At 47.9% G+C, this 14528-nt stretch overlaps 2 protein-coding genes across 8 annotated transcripts in view; one reads left to right on the plus strand and one right to left on the minus strand.

Moving 5' to 3' along the window:
- The window catches only part of GSE1 (Gse1 coiled-coil protein), a 314063-nt gene extending 307749 nt beyond the window's left edge, over positions 1-6314 (plus strand). For 5 of the 7 annotated variants that reach the window (XM_037743919.1, XM_017543652.2, XM_017543649.2 and 2 more), the window contains 2 exons: positions 1668-1771; positions 2634-3794. In XM_037743919.1, coding sequence (XP_037599847.1) covers positions 1668-1771; positions 2634-2768 — 239 coding nt within the window. In that variant the 3' untranslated portion in view covers positions 2769-3794. Of the gene's footprint in view, positions 1-1667; positions 1772-2633 lie in introns of all 7 variants that reach the window. The other 2 variants (XM_017543647.2, XM_017543651.2) reach the window with 1 other exon arrangement.
- A 1352-nt stretch (positions 6315-7666) lies between these two features.
- GINS2 (GINS complex subunit 2) overlaps positions 7667-14528 on the minus strand; it is a 12577-nt gene continuing 5715 nt past the window's right edge. The window contains exons 3-5 of the mRNA XM_017543654.2: positions 11513-11612; positions 8519-8645; positions 7667-8315 (exon numbers count right to left, since the gene is read on the minus strand). Coding sequence (XP_017399143.1) covers positions 8190-8315; positions 8519-8645; positions 11513-11612 — 353 coding nt within the window. The 3' untranslated portion in view covers positions 7667-8189. The remainder of the gene's footprint in view (positions 8316-8518; positions 8646-11512; positions 11613-14528) is intronic.

A 14528-nucleotide genomic window follows, 5' to 3' on the forward strand; every position in this document is an offset into this window, starting at 1 on the left:
AGATGGAGTCTTGCTCTGTAGCCAAGGCTGGAGTACAGTGGCGTTATCTTGGCTCACTGCAACCTCTGCTGCCCAGGTCCCAGGTCAAGCGATTCTCCTGCCTCGGCCTCCCGAGTAGCTGGAATTACTCATGGGCCACCATGCCCAGCTAATTTTTGTGTTTTTAGTAGAGACAGTTTCATGATGTTGGCCAGGCTGGTCTCAAACTCCTGACCCCCGTGATCTGGCCACCTCCCAAAGTGCTCAGATTATAGGCATGAGCCACGGCGCCCGGCCCCATGGTGCTGTTGTTTAAGTACACACATAAATATCCAGAAGCAATATGCAGAGTGATTTTTAACTCTCCTGAGATGAAATATTTCCATCTTTTTTGGTTTTGTGGGTTTCTTGGTGTGGTGTTGAGAATTCTTTCCACACACCAAGGCTGTAAGGCTGTTCTGTGAGTTCAGCTTTTTCCTGTTCTGTGTAAGACTCGTGTACAGAGTAAGGTAGAAATCTTAACTGCATCTTACCCACCCAGACAAGCAGTTACTCTTCTTCCCTGCCTCACTCCTGCACCTATGGGGTGAGGCTTTGCCTGGCAGGATGTGACCTGCCCTGAACACATTTCCTCTAAGCTACTGTTCAGCAGGTCTTGGACCATGGCTTTCCTCCAGAGATTTTAGGATCGCCTTCTGTTCCCCTCTCAAAGAGTCCAGTTAGGATTTTCAGTTGCACTGAATTTATGGACTTGGTTGGCATGTTGGCATCCTTGTCCATGAATATGGTACCGAACTATGAAATCATTGTCATTTGTGATCATTTGGGACTAGATTTGGTTTCAGCTATCACATAGGTTTTGGGGGATGTTTCCAAAAACCATTGTAGCTTACAAAGCTTTATGATTTTTTTAATCTATGGTTATTCCTTAGATCATAGGAATCACAGATGATCAAACCTTCTGCAAATACAAGTTTTGGTTCTTTCCTTTTGAATTTGTCTTGTCACTCCAGTGCTGCTGAAGACAGGCACGGGTAGGGCCCTTATCTGTGAAACTGTAAAGCATCCCGTGAGAGGGAAGGCTCCCGTTCAGAGTTGTTGCTGCTTTGATTTTTTCTGGCTGTTGCTCCGTCCTTGCTGGATGTGTGATTTGCGTTCTTTACTTTGTTGTTCTGTGTTATCCAGACTGTTGTCACCTTTGCTGTTTGTCAGTCTCTGAAACACTCTGCATAAAATAGGGACTTAAATGTTTGGAGTCACTCTGTTAAAATTAGGCCTGGTATCTTCTGATAGAGCAGAGACTATTTTACTAAATAAATCTGTGTTCTAAGTTTATTCTGGCCTTTTTCCAACAGTCTCCAAAAAAAAAAAAAAAAAAAAAAACACAGGCTTTCAGTTTAAGGATGCATTTTTAGGCCATAAAATGTTTTCCTAATCTGTATCAAATTGCCTTTAGGTCCTGGCTCCTTGGTCGTTATTCCCATGGGTTGGATATCATTTAGTCATGTTTATGTGCTGGTACAACAATTCAAAGGCCTGGGACCATTGTGGCCCACAGGAGAGGCCTTTGCTGGCTGCACTGGCGAGGGCTTTTGGGTACTGTGGGGCAGTGTGTGAAGAAGAGAGCACTCACCAGGCCTTGGGGCCCCTGCACACAGACGACACATCACCATCTCTGGTCTTTTCAGAGCAAAATCTGGAGCGGCAGGTGTTGCAGACGCAATGCAGACGACTGGAGGCCCGGCACTACAGTCTCAGCCTGACGGCAGAGCAGCTCTCCCACAGTGTGGCGGTGAGTTGGGAAGGTGGGAAGGCAGAGAAACCTTAAAACACACAGCCTTTTGAGTTTGGGTTCAAAAGCACCCATGAAGGTAAGTTTTAGAGATGTAATGTGCTCTTGAGAGCAAAATTTGGACTGTGTGCAATGGCTCACTCCTTTAAGCCCAGCCTCCCCAAGAGTTCAAGGCTGCAGTCAGCTATCATGATGCCAGTGCACTCCAGCCAGGGTACCAGAGCAAGAGCACTGTTTCTTAGTTTTGATTTTTTTTTAAGGGGAAAATTCAGGCAGCAGTTGACTATCTAGGATTTAGCTATAAGTAGGGAAATAACCTTTAACTTACAGCATGTTGATCTTGGAAGGGTAGGGATGCTGCTTGCAGAATCAATTACAGACTGTACCAGTCTCCCCTGCTGTGATGTGCACTTCAGGGGTGGGCAGCAGGGAGCTGTATTAGAGAAGGAACGTTGAAGTACCTGAAACCGTCTCACCACCCCTTAGCTCATAGCCGCACTGGCAGGACTGGTCCAGCAGATGTCCTTGCTTGGCAAAGAGGTCTCCGATCCCTCCCAAAGTTTTTACATCTGGGGCTTCCAAGAACTCCGAGTTTGAGCCAAGACAGCAGCAGACACCGATTCTCTAGGACTCTGTAAGAGCTCAGCAGAGAACATAGGCTGAGAAGGGGGACTTTGTAAGTCTTGCTCTGTTGCCCAAGCTGGAGCCTCAATCTCCTAACTCCAGGTGATCCACCCGCCTCAGGACATGAGCCACCACTCCCAGCCAAGACATTTCCTTTCCTTCCACCATGTTTGGGTACCACATGCTTGTTTTTACAGAAAAAACGGGTTGGTTTTGACACAGATTTCCCTCTCTCCAGGAGTTGAGGAGCCAGAAACAGAAGATGGTCTCAGAACGCGAGCGGCTCCAGGCGGAACTGGACCACTTACGAAAGTGCCTTGCCTTGCCTGCAATGCACTGGCCTAGGGGCTACCTGAAGGGATACCCCAGGTGACGGTTTCCCTTGCACTAGGCCGAACCTATAGTATAGAAATATTATCTATTTTATTACCTTGAATATTTAATATTTTTCACTGGGAGGTTTGAAGCTTAAAAAATGAGAATGTGCCATGCATGAAGCAAAGGATTCCAGGCTCCAGAAAAAGAATGAACTCACCTTGACTTCATTGCAACTGAATCACCTTTGTCATTCAGCGAGCAACCAATGTAGGATGCCATAGTTTCTTTTCACAGGCGGTTTTAGTTCTTCCTCTCCCACATTGTTTTTTAATCTGAACATGAAGGCTTCATTACCAACACTAAAACTTTATGATTTACAGCCCCCTGTGCATATGAGCGGATCACACCGGTTCTGTTCTTGTGTTGCCACGTTACTATGCCTCAAGCCAAGTCTGCTTTTGCGGCAGTGATGGGGTCAGTCTCATTCCTCCCCAGGAGTGAAACTTGCTTCACTGTAAAGAAGGTTGGGTGCATTGTAAGTAAAAAGGGCTTATTTGTTTCATTTACGTTCCTGCAAAATTTTCTTCAAAGCAACAAGTCCTAGGAGCACACAAAGCAACCCAAAGGCTTTTCCCTGGAAAAGCTCTTACCTAAAGAGAAAATGAATTCACAAACTGAAGGTACCTTTTTATTACTCCGTGGGGAGCATGTACAGAGCTCTGTGGATACACAGCTTCACACCCACCAGATTGTTACTACAGTGGGTGGGGTTTTCATACAGACGTAAATTTTGAGAGAAAAGTCAAAGGTGCTTCAGCCTTGTACTGTGTATATATATTAAAAAACAAAGTTTTGTATGTTTTTATTACTTTAACTATTGTTATAAAAAGCCTGCCATTTTTAATATGTGGTTTGGGGGATTTTTGTTTGTTTTTTCCTGTTGGGGGTTTTGTTTGTTGTTTTGTTTTTTTTGGGCAAAAAAAAAACCCCTTGCTTTTAGTGTTTGTACTGCTGCTGGTCAGGACATTAAAATATTGAAGTGTTTTTAAAAATTAAAGAAGAAGCAAAGTAAAAGAGCTTACCACTGGCGCCTGTGCGATCACTTCATTTTTAGCCTGAGTTGCACCAGAAGCTACCGTAGAAAGCCATGGGCCCCTGCTTACCTCCTCCACTCCCCCTTCCCCACCCCCAGCATCAGGACAAGCTAGTATCACCCACTGCTATCAAGGGGAGGGGGTAATCTGCAGAACCTGTGTGTAACAACCATGTGCACGCATGGGCGGGGGCTTTTAAAAGCCTTCGAGAAACGAAATGATTTCTGCGATAGAATCTAAGGTGTCTGAGAGCAGGTACAGAATACGAACGGCAGAGGCTTTAAATGCAAAGCTTTGTAAAAGCCTAAAGTAGGGCAAACAAGGTCTGAGCTGAACCCCTCCTTTTTGAACTTACTGTGACAAGCACAGGAACGGCCAGAACCTGGGCTCCTCACCCCAAGGCAAAGCACTAGGCGCATCCTTCTCCCAGCTGCTGCTTGTGGTAGTACTGTGGAGATCACAAAGGCATCTCTTGTTCTCGTGGGCCCTCGCCACTGACTGGTCCAGGGGTGGAGTCCTGAGCTCCGGGCAGGATGCCTGACCTGTGTGCTGGCTGCTCCGCACGGAGACCAGCAGCCAAGCCCTTGGCCCCAGCCCTTGCTGTGCAGAACAGCTTGCTGGCAGCCTGTCACTTTATCTGCCCCCACACAGTTTGCTTTGTAAGTCTGCCAAGAATCTTCCAGTTATTAGCAAACTCAAATAAATGTACCACCAGTATGAGCAGCAGTCAGCAAGCGCCTTGCTCTGCACAGAAGCAGCTGGAAGAGAACTCGGACTGTGCTACATGTAGGCCTCCCCACAAAAGACCACGGGGAGGTCAGCATGTTCCACAGGTGTTCAGAGGGAGTCCGCTACCAACAATCAGGACAAAAATCTTACTGGATTTCTCCACTGAAAACCTGCTTGAGGTTTCTGGTCTGAAGGCTTAGGAGTCACACCTTAGCACTTCCACTCTGAGGCCTCCCCCTCCATCACAGATGTCTCAATGCTTTTGCTACTTAGCTTTGTTAAGGGCCTTGGCTGAAGTAAAAGGGAAACACAGATCCGATAACTTAAAAACACAGCCCATCCCTTACCATCGAAGGAGCGCTCCCTTGGTGGCCTTTTCTGTGACAGCACAGGGGGCAGGTGGCACATTCAGAGGTCTGCCCGGGGAGGAGAGCAGTGTCCCTGTAGCTAGCAATAGCTGCCTTCTGCCCAGCCCTCAAGCTTCTCTCCTACTGTCTCCCCATCCTTCCACCTACTATGGTGATCTCCAAGTACTCTTACTCAAGTAATACGACAATCAGAATACAAACCAGTAAGACAACACAAATCAGCTAAGAAAAAGCTAAGAAGCCTCTCTCAAAAATGAAAGCACACCACTAAGACACAGCACCCAGTCACAGCTCTCCCATCCGCCAATTACTTCCATACTTCGCAAACTTGCTCAACAGTAGAATCCAAATCTGTTTTCAGCTGGGCTCTGAAGCTTTTTGTTCAGCTCTTTTGTGTTGAGTACGTCAAATCCACTCTGGAGCGGATTATGCCACTTGTGTGTCAGGCTGTCCATGAAGCCCTCAGCTTGGTCCCTTTGACCATCTTCCTCTGTTACCTGGAAGGCAGCTGCCATCTATCCTCCACAGAGGGATACCTTCTAATAGTCAATTAGCTGGTTTCTCGTTGAAACCATTTATTACTCTTGTTTCATATAATCAGAGCCAGACTGACACAAAATACCATGTTCCTAATCCAATGTCTCAGATATGCGAACGAGACAGTCTTGTCCACGCTGTAGTCTATATTCTAACCGCAAAGGAACAAAGCACTGAATCGGCACTAACATTTGGATAGGTTGTACCCCTAAGAGAATTCAGAGAGTATCTCAAGGAGCCCACACCTGCAGCAGCAAAGGATTCTGACACACGGAATCCAGTTTGTAGCCGAATGGTATTTTCTTCAAGCTCATAATACTGCCAAATCTCAAAAATTAAGCTGAATTTCAAACCAGATACTCCCCTTTCCCTGAGCCACACGTTTCACCCAAGTGTAGAAAATTCCAGGGATCTACCACAAAATGGAGATGGTCAACACAACTGATTCTGTTGCTCTTTCAACTGTGTATTAGCCACTTAGCAGTCTCTATACTCTTTCAAGTAACCAAGCTGTTGACTTTCTTACTACTTGCAGTAGCCTGTCCCCAACTTTTCAATGCAGTGCTTAACCTAAAAAAAACTCCTTAAACTCTGCCTTGACCTGAGGAAGACCATGCTCATTGGTGTTGTTTTGTACGTACCCTGTGCTTAATTCTAGAACAGTAAACCCATACGCAGGTGGGAGGGAGGAACACCGGTGCCTCGGTCACTCTGGGGGCAGTTTAGATGCTGTGAAATTAAACCTGTTCTAAGTGTACTTGTTTGAATTAATTGTATTGTAATATTATTTGTTGAATGTAGTAATTAGGTATTTATGAATATATTGCTGTAATTTCTGACAACATCCAAAAAATAAAATCTTCCTAAATCATGTTAAGAGGAAAATCTTTTTTATGATATAATAAAACAAGGCCAAACAATAAAAAGTTCAACAGCTATAGAGCTCCACAGGTAAAACACACAGACAGATGCAGCTGCCTCAACTGGCTCAGGTTTTAAGAGCAGGGCATTAGGATCCCTCGCCCTCCACAACAAGTGGTGTCATTTGCAAAGATTTCCAGGTGAAAGCTGGAGAATTCCCAGGAAGGGTGAAATGAAACAAGTCCTATGACCTGAATGAACTCTGAACAGCACCTAAAATTATGGAGACCTCACACCTTCTGGCCCCCACTCTTCCAGGTCTGACCCTTCAGGGTCCGAATAACAACCAACACCTGCCTGGCGGGGACACGTGGGCAGCAACATGGAGCAGTAGTGCACAGGCACACTGCACACTGGAAGAGGGGAGACCCTGGGCGGTCTTTAGGCTTAGCCTGTCACACATGTGCGTTCTCAGAGCTCTCCAGACTGCATCCAGCCAAAAATAAGCCAGGCATGGTAGCTATTGCTTGGGACCCCAGTGCTTTGGGAGGTGAAGTGTGGAGGATTGCTTGAATCCAGGAGTTCGAAGCTGCAGTTAGCTACGATCACGCCACTCGACTGCAGCCTGGGTAAAAGAATGAGACCCCATCTCAAAGTTTCTTTTCAAGCCAGTTGCAGAACCGTCTATCCATTGCATGATGCTGGACAACTTCACCTCTCAAGGTAATGTAATTTCTACCAAGGACCTAGCAGTTCCAAAATGCTGCAAATAATTTTCTCTTAGGGAAAAAATAATTTCCCCTGAGCCCACGGTTACCTACAACAAAAAGTCCTTTCCTGGCCCAGCACGGTGGCTCACACCTATAACCCCAGCACTTTGGGAGGCCGAGGCAGGTGGATCACAAGGTCAGGAGCTGTAGACTAGTCTGGCCAAAATGGTGAAACCACATCTCTACTAAAAATACAGAAAAACCAGCTGGGCATCACCTGTAATCCCCGCTATTCAGGAGGCTGAGGCAGAGCAGCACTTGAACACTGGACACAGAGGTTGCAGTGAGCTCACCCTGCGCCACTGCATGACTCTGTCTTAAAAAAAAAGTCCTAAGTCCATGAAAAGCAGCGTTAAAAGTCTGCTTTTCTTCTACCATTGTCTTAAGTGTCACTCGTGCTTAATACATCGTATTGTATTTTCCTGACTGTCCTCTTAAACCTGAGCCACACATAGCCCAGGGCATGAGACACCCAGGTATTGGTCTGCAGTTTCCAGTGGACTGCTGTGCACCTCGGTTTAGTTGACTGGGTCATCTCAGCCACAGGGCTGTCCTTTGACTTGGTAGTTATGCAGGACAAAAACTTAAGAGTCAGAGCCGAGTCCGTTTTTATTGTGGGTCCGGGCTCATTTTGGTCAGCAGCCTTAGCTGCACCATCTGCCATCCTCTGGGAGCCACCTCTATGGGAGAGTCTAAATTTAGCCCACGAAAATTAGGATCAAAAAGGGGGGAAAAAAGCCCTTGGCCACATGGCGCTCCCGCTGTATTTACACCTAACGGTCACTGAACATTTACCCAAGTGTGGCGGTTTCTACACAGGAGACCCAAGTGGCCCTGCTAGAGAGAATAACTTACTTGCCTAAAGCTTTTTTCTTCCTCAAAAGGGGGAGGGGGAGAAAGGCTAGTTTCTAGAATCAGATGTGGAATTGAAGACTGTCCCAGGGAGCTAAGTTTTAACGACAAATCACAAACTTGCTTCTCCAGCAATATCACGAATCCATTCCTTGCACCTTCACACGTTTTTCATGCATTCAAAAGTATTTCCAGAGCCAGAACCACAAGTACCTCATGTCCTGAGCACTCATGCCCCAGTAAGCCGCCTGCACCAGGCCTTTCTCTAGAAGTCCTGAGACTGGGTACTCTCCGAAGGCTGGAGGTTTGTGCGTAGTTTGTACATGTGGTTCAGCGCTTGTGTGAGGAAAGTCCCGCTGGTGTTGATCTCCATCAAGGTCAAGTTATCCAGCTAAAACAAGAAAACAGACCAAGCTGGCAAACGAGTTTTTGATTTTGAGAAAAAGGCAAACTCTACAGAATAAAAATAAGAAACCAATGAATCTTTTAAAAAGCACAGTAGTAATGCCTGCCTACAGTAGCCTCAGCAGACAGGATGCCATGTGAAATTCTGCGACATCAAGGCCACCAGCACTCAGGCGAGGTGGCACCTACCTTGGCATGTGCCTCCTGCTGTCTCACAAAGCTGTCAGCAGACACTCGGAGTTTGGCTATACGAGTGTCCCACATGTCCTTGACGAGGGTCCGGATTTCGTCTGCCTTCGGGATGTTATCTGAAGCACTGAAGGAGCAAGGGGGAGAGTCAGCCAGGGGACACTCCATTGACTGGGGCAACGCTGGGTAGAGTGGCTCTTCCCAGGCAAAATACTCCGGCCATTCCAAACCCACAAAGTCTGTTTTGCTTTGTTTTCAATTCTAAGGATGTAAAGATTTGTAGCAGTTAAGCTTCGTGCCAAGGGCATTCCAAGTGATCCACGTGGAGTATCTTTTGCTCACATTAACCACCCTGTGGTAGGCTGCTGAATAGGACCTCTGTTTCCCTAAGAAAATTAGTAGCGAATCAGCTCTAAGTCAGAAGCCTCCGTCTCAGAGTAACAGCGTTCCCTGCTGCTAACCTCCATCTACAAGGACTCGGTTTCAAGGGCTGGCTCAAAGGTTGAGTTCTATTGCCCCTTATGTACCGAGTGTTGAGGAGGATCCCTATACCCCACGAGGGATCTGGGGCTCACAGCCCAGAGAAGGAAAACATCAGCTCTGAGCCAGGTACTCGGCTTAGCACATTACCTGGCATTTCTACCCTCACCAAAGCCCTGAAGAGAAGGGGCTCTCCTGCTCTTCAGAGAAGACAAAACCAAGTTTCAAAACTCAAAGAAGAAACTGCAAATTAGTATCCAGTGAGCACACCTACACACCGCAGAATTCTGGCTGGAAGTTCAAAGTCAGCAAGGGCTGAAGGAAGGCTTTCACAAAGTCGAGGCTCCCTTTGTGAAACACTTTGAACCTCTGAAGAAAAACTACAAGATAAAAGCAAAAGCTAATACTGTTCATCACTAGGCATTCCACGCTATGCTGGACATTCTCTCTCCATATGATACAATTAACTTACGACCATTAGGTGGCAAATCACTGGTACAAAATTTATGTAGTGAGTTTTATTTATAAACCCCAACATTCAGATCTCGTGCTCTGAACAGCAGGTTAAACAAAGGACCCCAACTCCTTGTCAACTGAACTGCAGAACAAACAAAATTAAGTCCCTTAGCCGAATGAACTATTAAACAAGGTTTTTGATAAAGACTATATATATCATATATTTAGCTTCAAAACATGAAAAATGAATAGGCCCCCTCACCTAGCTAATGGCAAATCCTGCCCTAGTCTGTTGATAGATCCTCTCCCTTCCAGCTACCATCCCCACTGCCACTGCACTCTCTCAAGTCCCTCTGAGGCCGCACACCCCTCCCAGAGGCTGGCCATTGCAGGAGAATCTATGGCTCCACTCCGCTGCTCCCACAAATGTACGCAACATGCTCAAACACCTCTGCTTGCCTGGCTACCCCAGACCCTTTCACACTCTGTGTCTTCACATTCCTCAGCTCCTCCTGCCTCACTGCCCTTTTCCCTCCCATCCACCCCTGTGGGTCTGTGCTCCCAGCAAACCTCTATGAACCCTTCTCTGCCACGACCTGGCCTTGTTTGGGCCTGATGGACTATGGAGAGTGTTTGTCACAATGAAGGTTCACTATGGGTTCACAGACCTACATGGCTACCAGGAACCAGACCTACAGGACAAATTCCACTGCTGAGTCGAATTCTTGGTGCATTGCTGGTTCTCAGCTTTTACGAAATGCATGGCTGGCTGCAGCCTGCTATCGGCCTCCACACAAGCCCATGTTGCCTACCCCCAAGTTTTCCTTTAGACTCAGCAGTGCCATTCAGGGGGTCCGGCCCTTCCCACTGCTCTGCAGCACACAGTAGTACTAGGGTCCCAATTTTTGATTCTAGTTCAGCTCCTGAACCCAGTTCAAGGATGCTCGGGGAGCCTCAGAAGTTTACGTTGTACAAATTACGTTCTACATATCTCCCAAGCAAGATGATCCACACTTGTCAGCCTTTACCTGTTTCACTCTTTCACTCAACAGACATGAGCCCCAGGCATCTTACTGGGGACATATGCATACAGGAGCCAGCCCCTGCCCATTCAAAATGGGTACATGTGATGGCACAGCCAGACAAACAAGAAAATCACAACTGGCAAATGCCATAGCAACGTGTAGAGCTGCCAAGAGAACATGTGTACTCAACCCGGAGAGACATATAATGCTAACGTAAGGAGGTGAGCAGAGGCAGGCAAAGGACGGACTTACAGGGCAAAAAACAGTACACACAAAGTCAGAATGCTTCAAGAAGTGACGGGCCAGTGTGAGCCTGAGCCCTCCAGAAGCAGAGGAAAGAGCCGCAGAGAGGGGTCAAAGAGGAAGGAGGGGCACGCACCAGGCTGCACACTGCTAGAATGCCATGTGCAGGACTTTATACTAGAACTCTGGAAGACTGAGGATTTTAAGCAGGGAGTCAGATGGCAGTTCTGCCTTTCAAAGGCCACTCTGGCTGTGATGTGAGGAATGAATGGGAGGCTGATAGGAGCCAGTACCAGGTTACTACATGATGATTTTGCCAGGCAGTGGGCTTGCCTGCAACTCAGGGGCAGAGGCAAACGGGAGCCCTCTGGCGTTTCCTGTGAAAGACCCCCAAAAACTCAAATCCACGTATTCCAAGGAGAAACGAGTGAAGCTGTGCAAAATAGAACACATACGTGAAAGGACGGCTACTGCCGAGGTGCCGGTGGCTTACACCGGGGCCCAAGGTGGAGTGACGTGAGGCAGGACAAAAAGAGCCAAGGGCTTCACTAGGGGGTGGAGAGAAAGAAAAATAAGAGACAAAAAGGGAAAAAACAGAGAAATGACACACACAGATGGACAGAGAACGCCTGGCAGGTGTGTGCACACAGATGACCTCCTTGTCACGGGCCTAACAGGGGCCACGGCTGCCACTTTCTATGGCAATAAGCAGGGAAGCGGAGAGGAAAGGTGAGGGTAAGAGCATGGTGGTCCAGCCTCGGCTGTGGCCCTAAGAGGGGTATCTACTCACTGATTTAATAGCAGCTTGGTAAGTTCCATGTAGTAAGGGCTGGGCATTCGGGTGAAAGTTTCTTCCTTTCGTTCATGATCCCTTATCTTCTCCAACTTTTCTGAAATTCAGAAGTTAATACATTTTACCATCATTATAAATAAAATATTAAACCTGCCACATTTGCCAAGGGCCTACATTATCTAGTAAATACATTATCCACTAGCAAATACGTGGAAAAAATATTTTGGAAAACATCTGCCTCATTAACTAGATGATTCGAGACCTCCTCCTTGAAACTCCCTCCAAAAGAAAGGTAAATTTTTGTTGCTGCTGCGGCCTGTAGTACATATTCCTAAAAAGAATGTCGGAGTCAAAAGCTCAATGTTTGTTTTTGTTTTTTTTTTGGAGACGGAGTTGCGCTCTTGTTACCCAGGCTGGAGTGCAATGGCCCAATCTCAGCTCACCGCAACCTCTGCCTCCTGGGTTCAGGCAATTCTCCTGCCTCAGCCTCCTGAGTAGCTGGGATTACAGGCGCGCGCCACCATGCCCAGCTAATTTTTTGTATTTTTAGTAGAGACGGGGTGTCACCATGTTGACCAGGATGGTCTCAATCTCTTGACCTCGTGATCCACCCGCCTCGGCCTCCCAAAGTGCTGGGATTACAGGCTTGAGCCACTGCGCCCGGCCTTGTTTTGGTTTTTAAGGGAAAGAACAAAGTACTTTACCTTTACTGTTATTTGTTTTTATGAGAGAGGGTCTCTCTGATGCCCAGGCCTGGAGTGCAGTGGCACCGTCACAGCTCGCTGCAGCTTCAACCTCCTGGACTCAAACAATCCTCCCAAGGAGTAGCTGAGATCACAGGTGCATGCCACCATAACCGGCTAATTTTTTATTTGTTGTAGAGACAAGGTCTCACTATGTTGCCCAGGCTGGTCTCAAACTCCTGAGCTCAAGTGATGTTCCTGCCTCAGCCTCTCACAGTGCTGGCATTATAGGAGTGAGTCACCATATCTGGTCAGTACTTTACCTTTCATGTAGTAAGTGATCAAAGTCGTCAGTGACTTAAATTTATTTATACTAAGCCTTATTCAGAAAGAGCAAGACACCTTACAAAACTAGAGCCACGCAGACCCGGGCGTGATACAACATCCGGGTGGGGAGGGGGGAGCAGAGAAGCCACCCCAGGAGGAGGCATAAGATCCTAGAGGGGTGAAAGCCCAGCAGCTAGAATCAAGCGGCTGTGTCCAATTCCACCAGCACCAGCACTGTTCTCACACGTGCCCATTTTGCTCAGCCCCCCACTCTGCGGAGAAACCTGTCCTGCGTGTGGACTGTGGAATGTAGCTGAGGGACAAGCATGCAGCACAACTACGCTGCAGGATCCCAGTGTAAAGTGCCAGCTACCCATCCCCAGGGCCCTTGCCGCTGTCCTGCAATCCTGGTCCAATTCCCCAGTCCACTCACCCTCTCTCTACCTCCGTCAGCACCACCTCAACCCACCACCCGCCTCACCCCTGACACCCAGCTAAGTGTGACCCCCATCCCCCAGCCTCCCTGCGTAGCTCCCTACCCACTAGAGGACCAGCCTTCCAGGAGTCCTGGGGCCCTCCTCTCACCTGCACAGGAAGGCATTCCAGCTCTCATTCTCTCAAATGACCACTGTCCCCTCCCTGCTTGACCCTCACAAACACACTAACATCTACCACCTTAAAAAGAAGGCCCTCCCTCATCCAAATCCCTCTCCAGGTACCAGGACACCCCTCTGAGCTTTCTTCTGACCTCAGTAGGTACCCCTTCTTGTCACTTGCCAATTCCTCTTGACCTCTCAACACCGGTACACAGAGCTCAGCTCCCAACCCCTTTCTCCACTACCTAAACTCATATCCATACCACCTCGTCCAAATTTCACCTCGTGCTCAGAAAGACCTCCCAATGTATGCCCCCATCAGCCGCGAGTCCTGACTCCTGACTCCTGACTCAATACCTCAGCACTGCTATAACTTCCCCCTGAATATCCAAAAAGCACAACGGTTCAAACCCCAACTCCTGGTACCCACTGCAGCCCACGCCCTGCTCCCGCCGCCTCCCACCTCAGGACACAGCAATTCCATCTCCTTCTGGGCGTCAAGCCAACAGCCTGGCTGTCGGCTTTCACTCTTCCCCCTCACACCCCACCGCCAGTCCTTCAGCCAATCTGGGTGCTGCTGCCTTCAAAACATACCTAGACACCCGCCAGGTCTCCTACCTCAATCAGCTAGAGGCTACTGAGGGCTTGCCTGGAAGAATCCCTGCTCCGCTCTCATCACGCCGACCTTCTCTACACAGCACTGTCACCTTTCACTAACACCTGAGTCAGCTTATCAAATACCCCTGGTCCAACTTTCTGGCAAGTCAAAAAGACACAATCAACATTTTTGGCCAGGACATGAAACAATGGGAACTCGTGTACATTTCTTGTAGGGTAAAGGCTCAGCTGCTCTGGACGACCAGGTGGCAGTTTCTTTCAAAGCTGAGCATTATCTGTCCTAAGAGCCAGCAGGTCCGTCACACTACCTATTTGTTTACCCAAGGGAAAAAAACGTATCCATGAAAAGACTTGGACAAGCATATTCACAAAAGCCTTATTAATAGTGAAAAAAGAGCCAGGCGCATTGCCTCACCCTTGTAATCCCAGCACTTGGGGCAGTCGAGGTGGGAGCCCAGGAGTTCAAAACCAGTCTGGGCAACAAAGTGAGACAAACATTAGCAGAGTGTAATGGTATACACCTGTAGCCCTAGCTACTTGAGAAGTTGAATGGAAGGATCAGCTGAGCCCAGGAGGTGGAGGCTGCAGTGAGCCATGATCACACCACTGCCCTCCAGCCTGGGCATCAGAGAGACACTGTCTGAAAAGCTAGAAGTGAGCCGGGCACAGTGGTGCATACCTGTAGTCCCAGCTACTAGGGAGGCTGAAGCAGGAGGATCGCTTGAGCCCAAGAGCTGGAGGCTACAGTGAGCATACCATGACAACGCCTATGTACAATCACTGCACTCC

The sequence above is a fragment of the Cebus imitator genome, unplaced genomic scaffold (genome assembly GCF_001604975.1).
Source record: "Cebus imitator isolate Cc_AM_T3 unplaced genomic scaffold, Cebus_imitator-1.0 Scaffold159, whole genome shotgun sequence".
Classification (NCBI taxonomy): Eukaryota; Metazoa; Chordata; class Mammalia; order Primates; family Cebidae; genus Cebus; species Cebus imitator.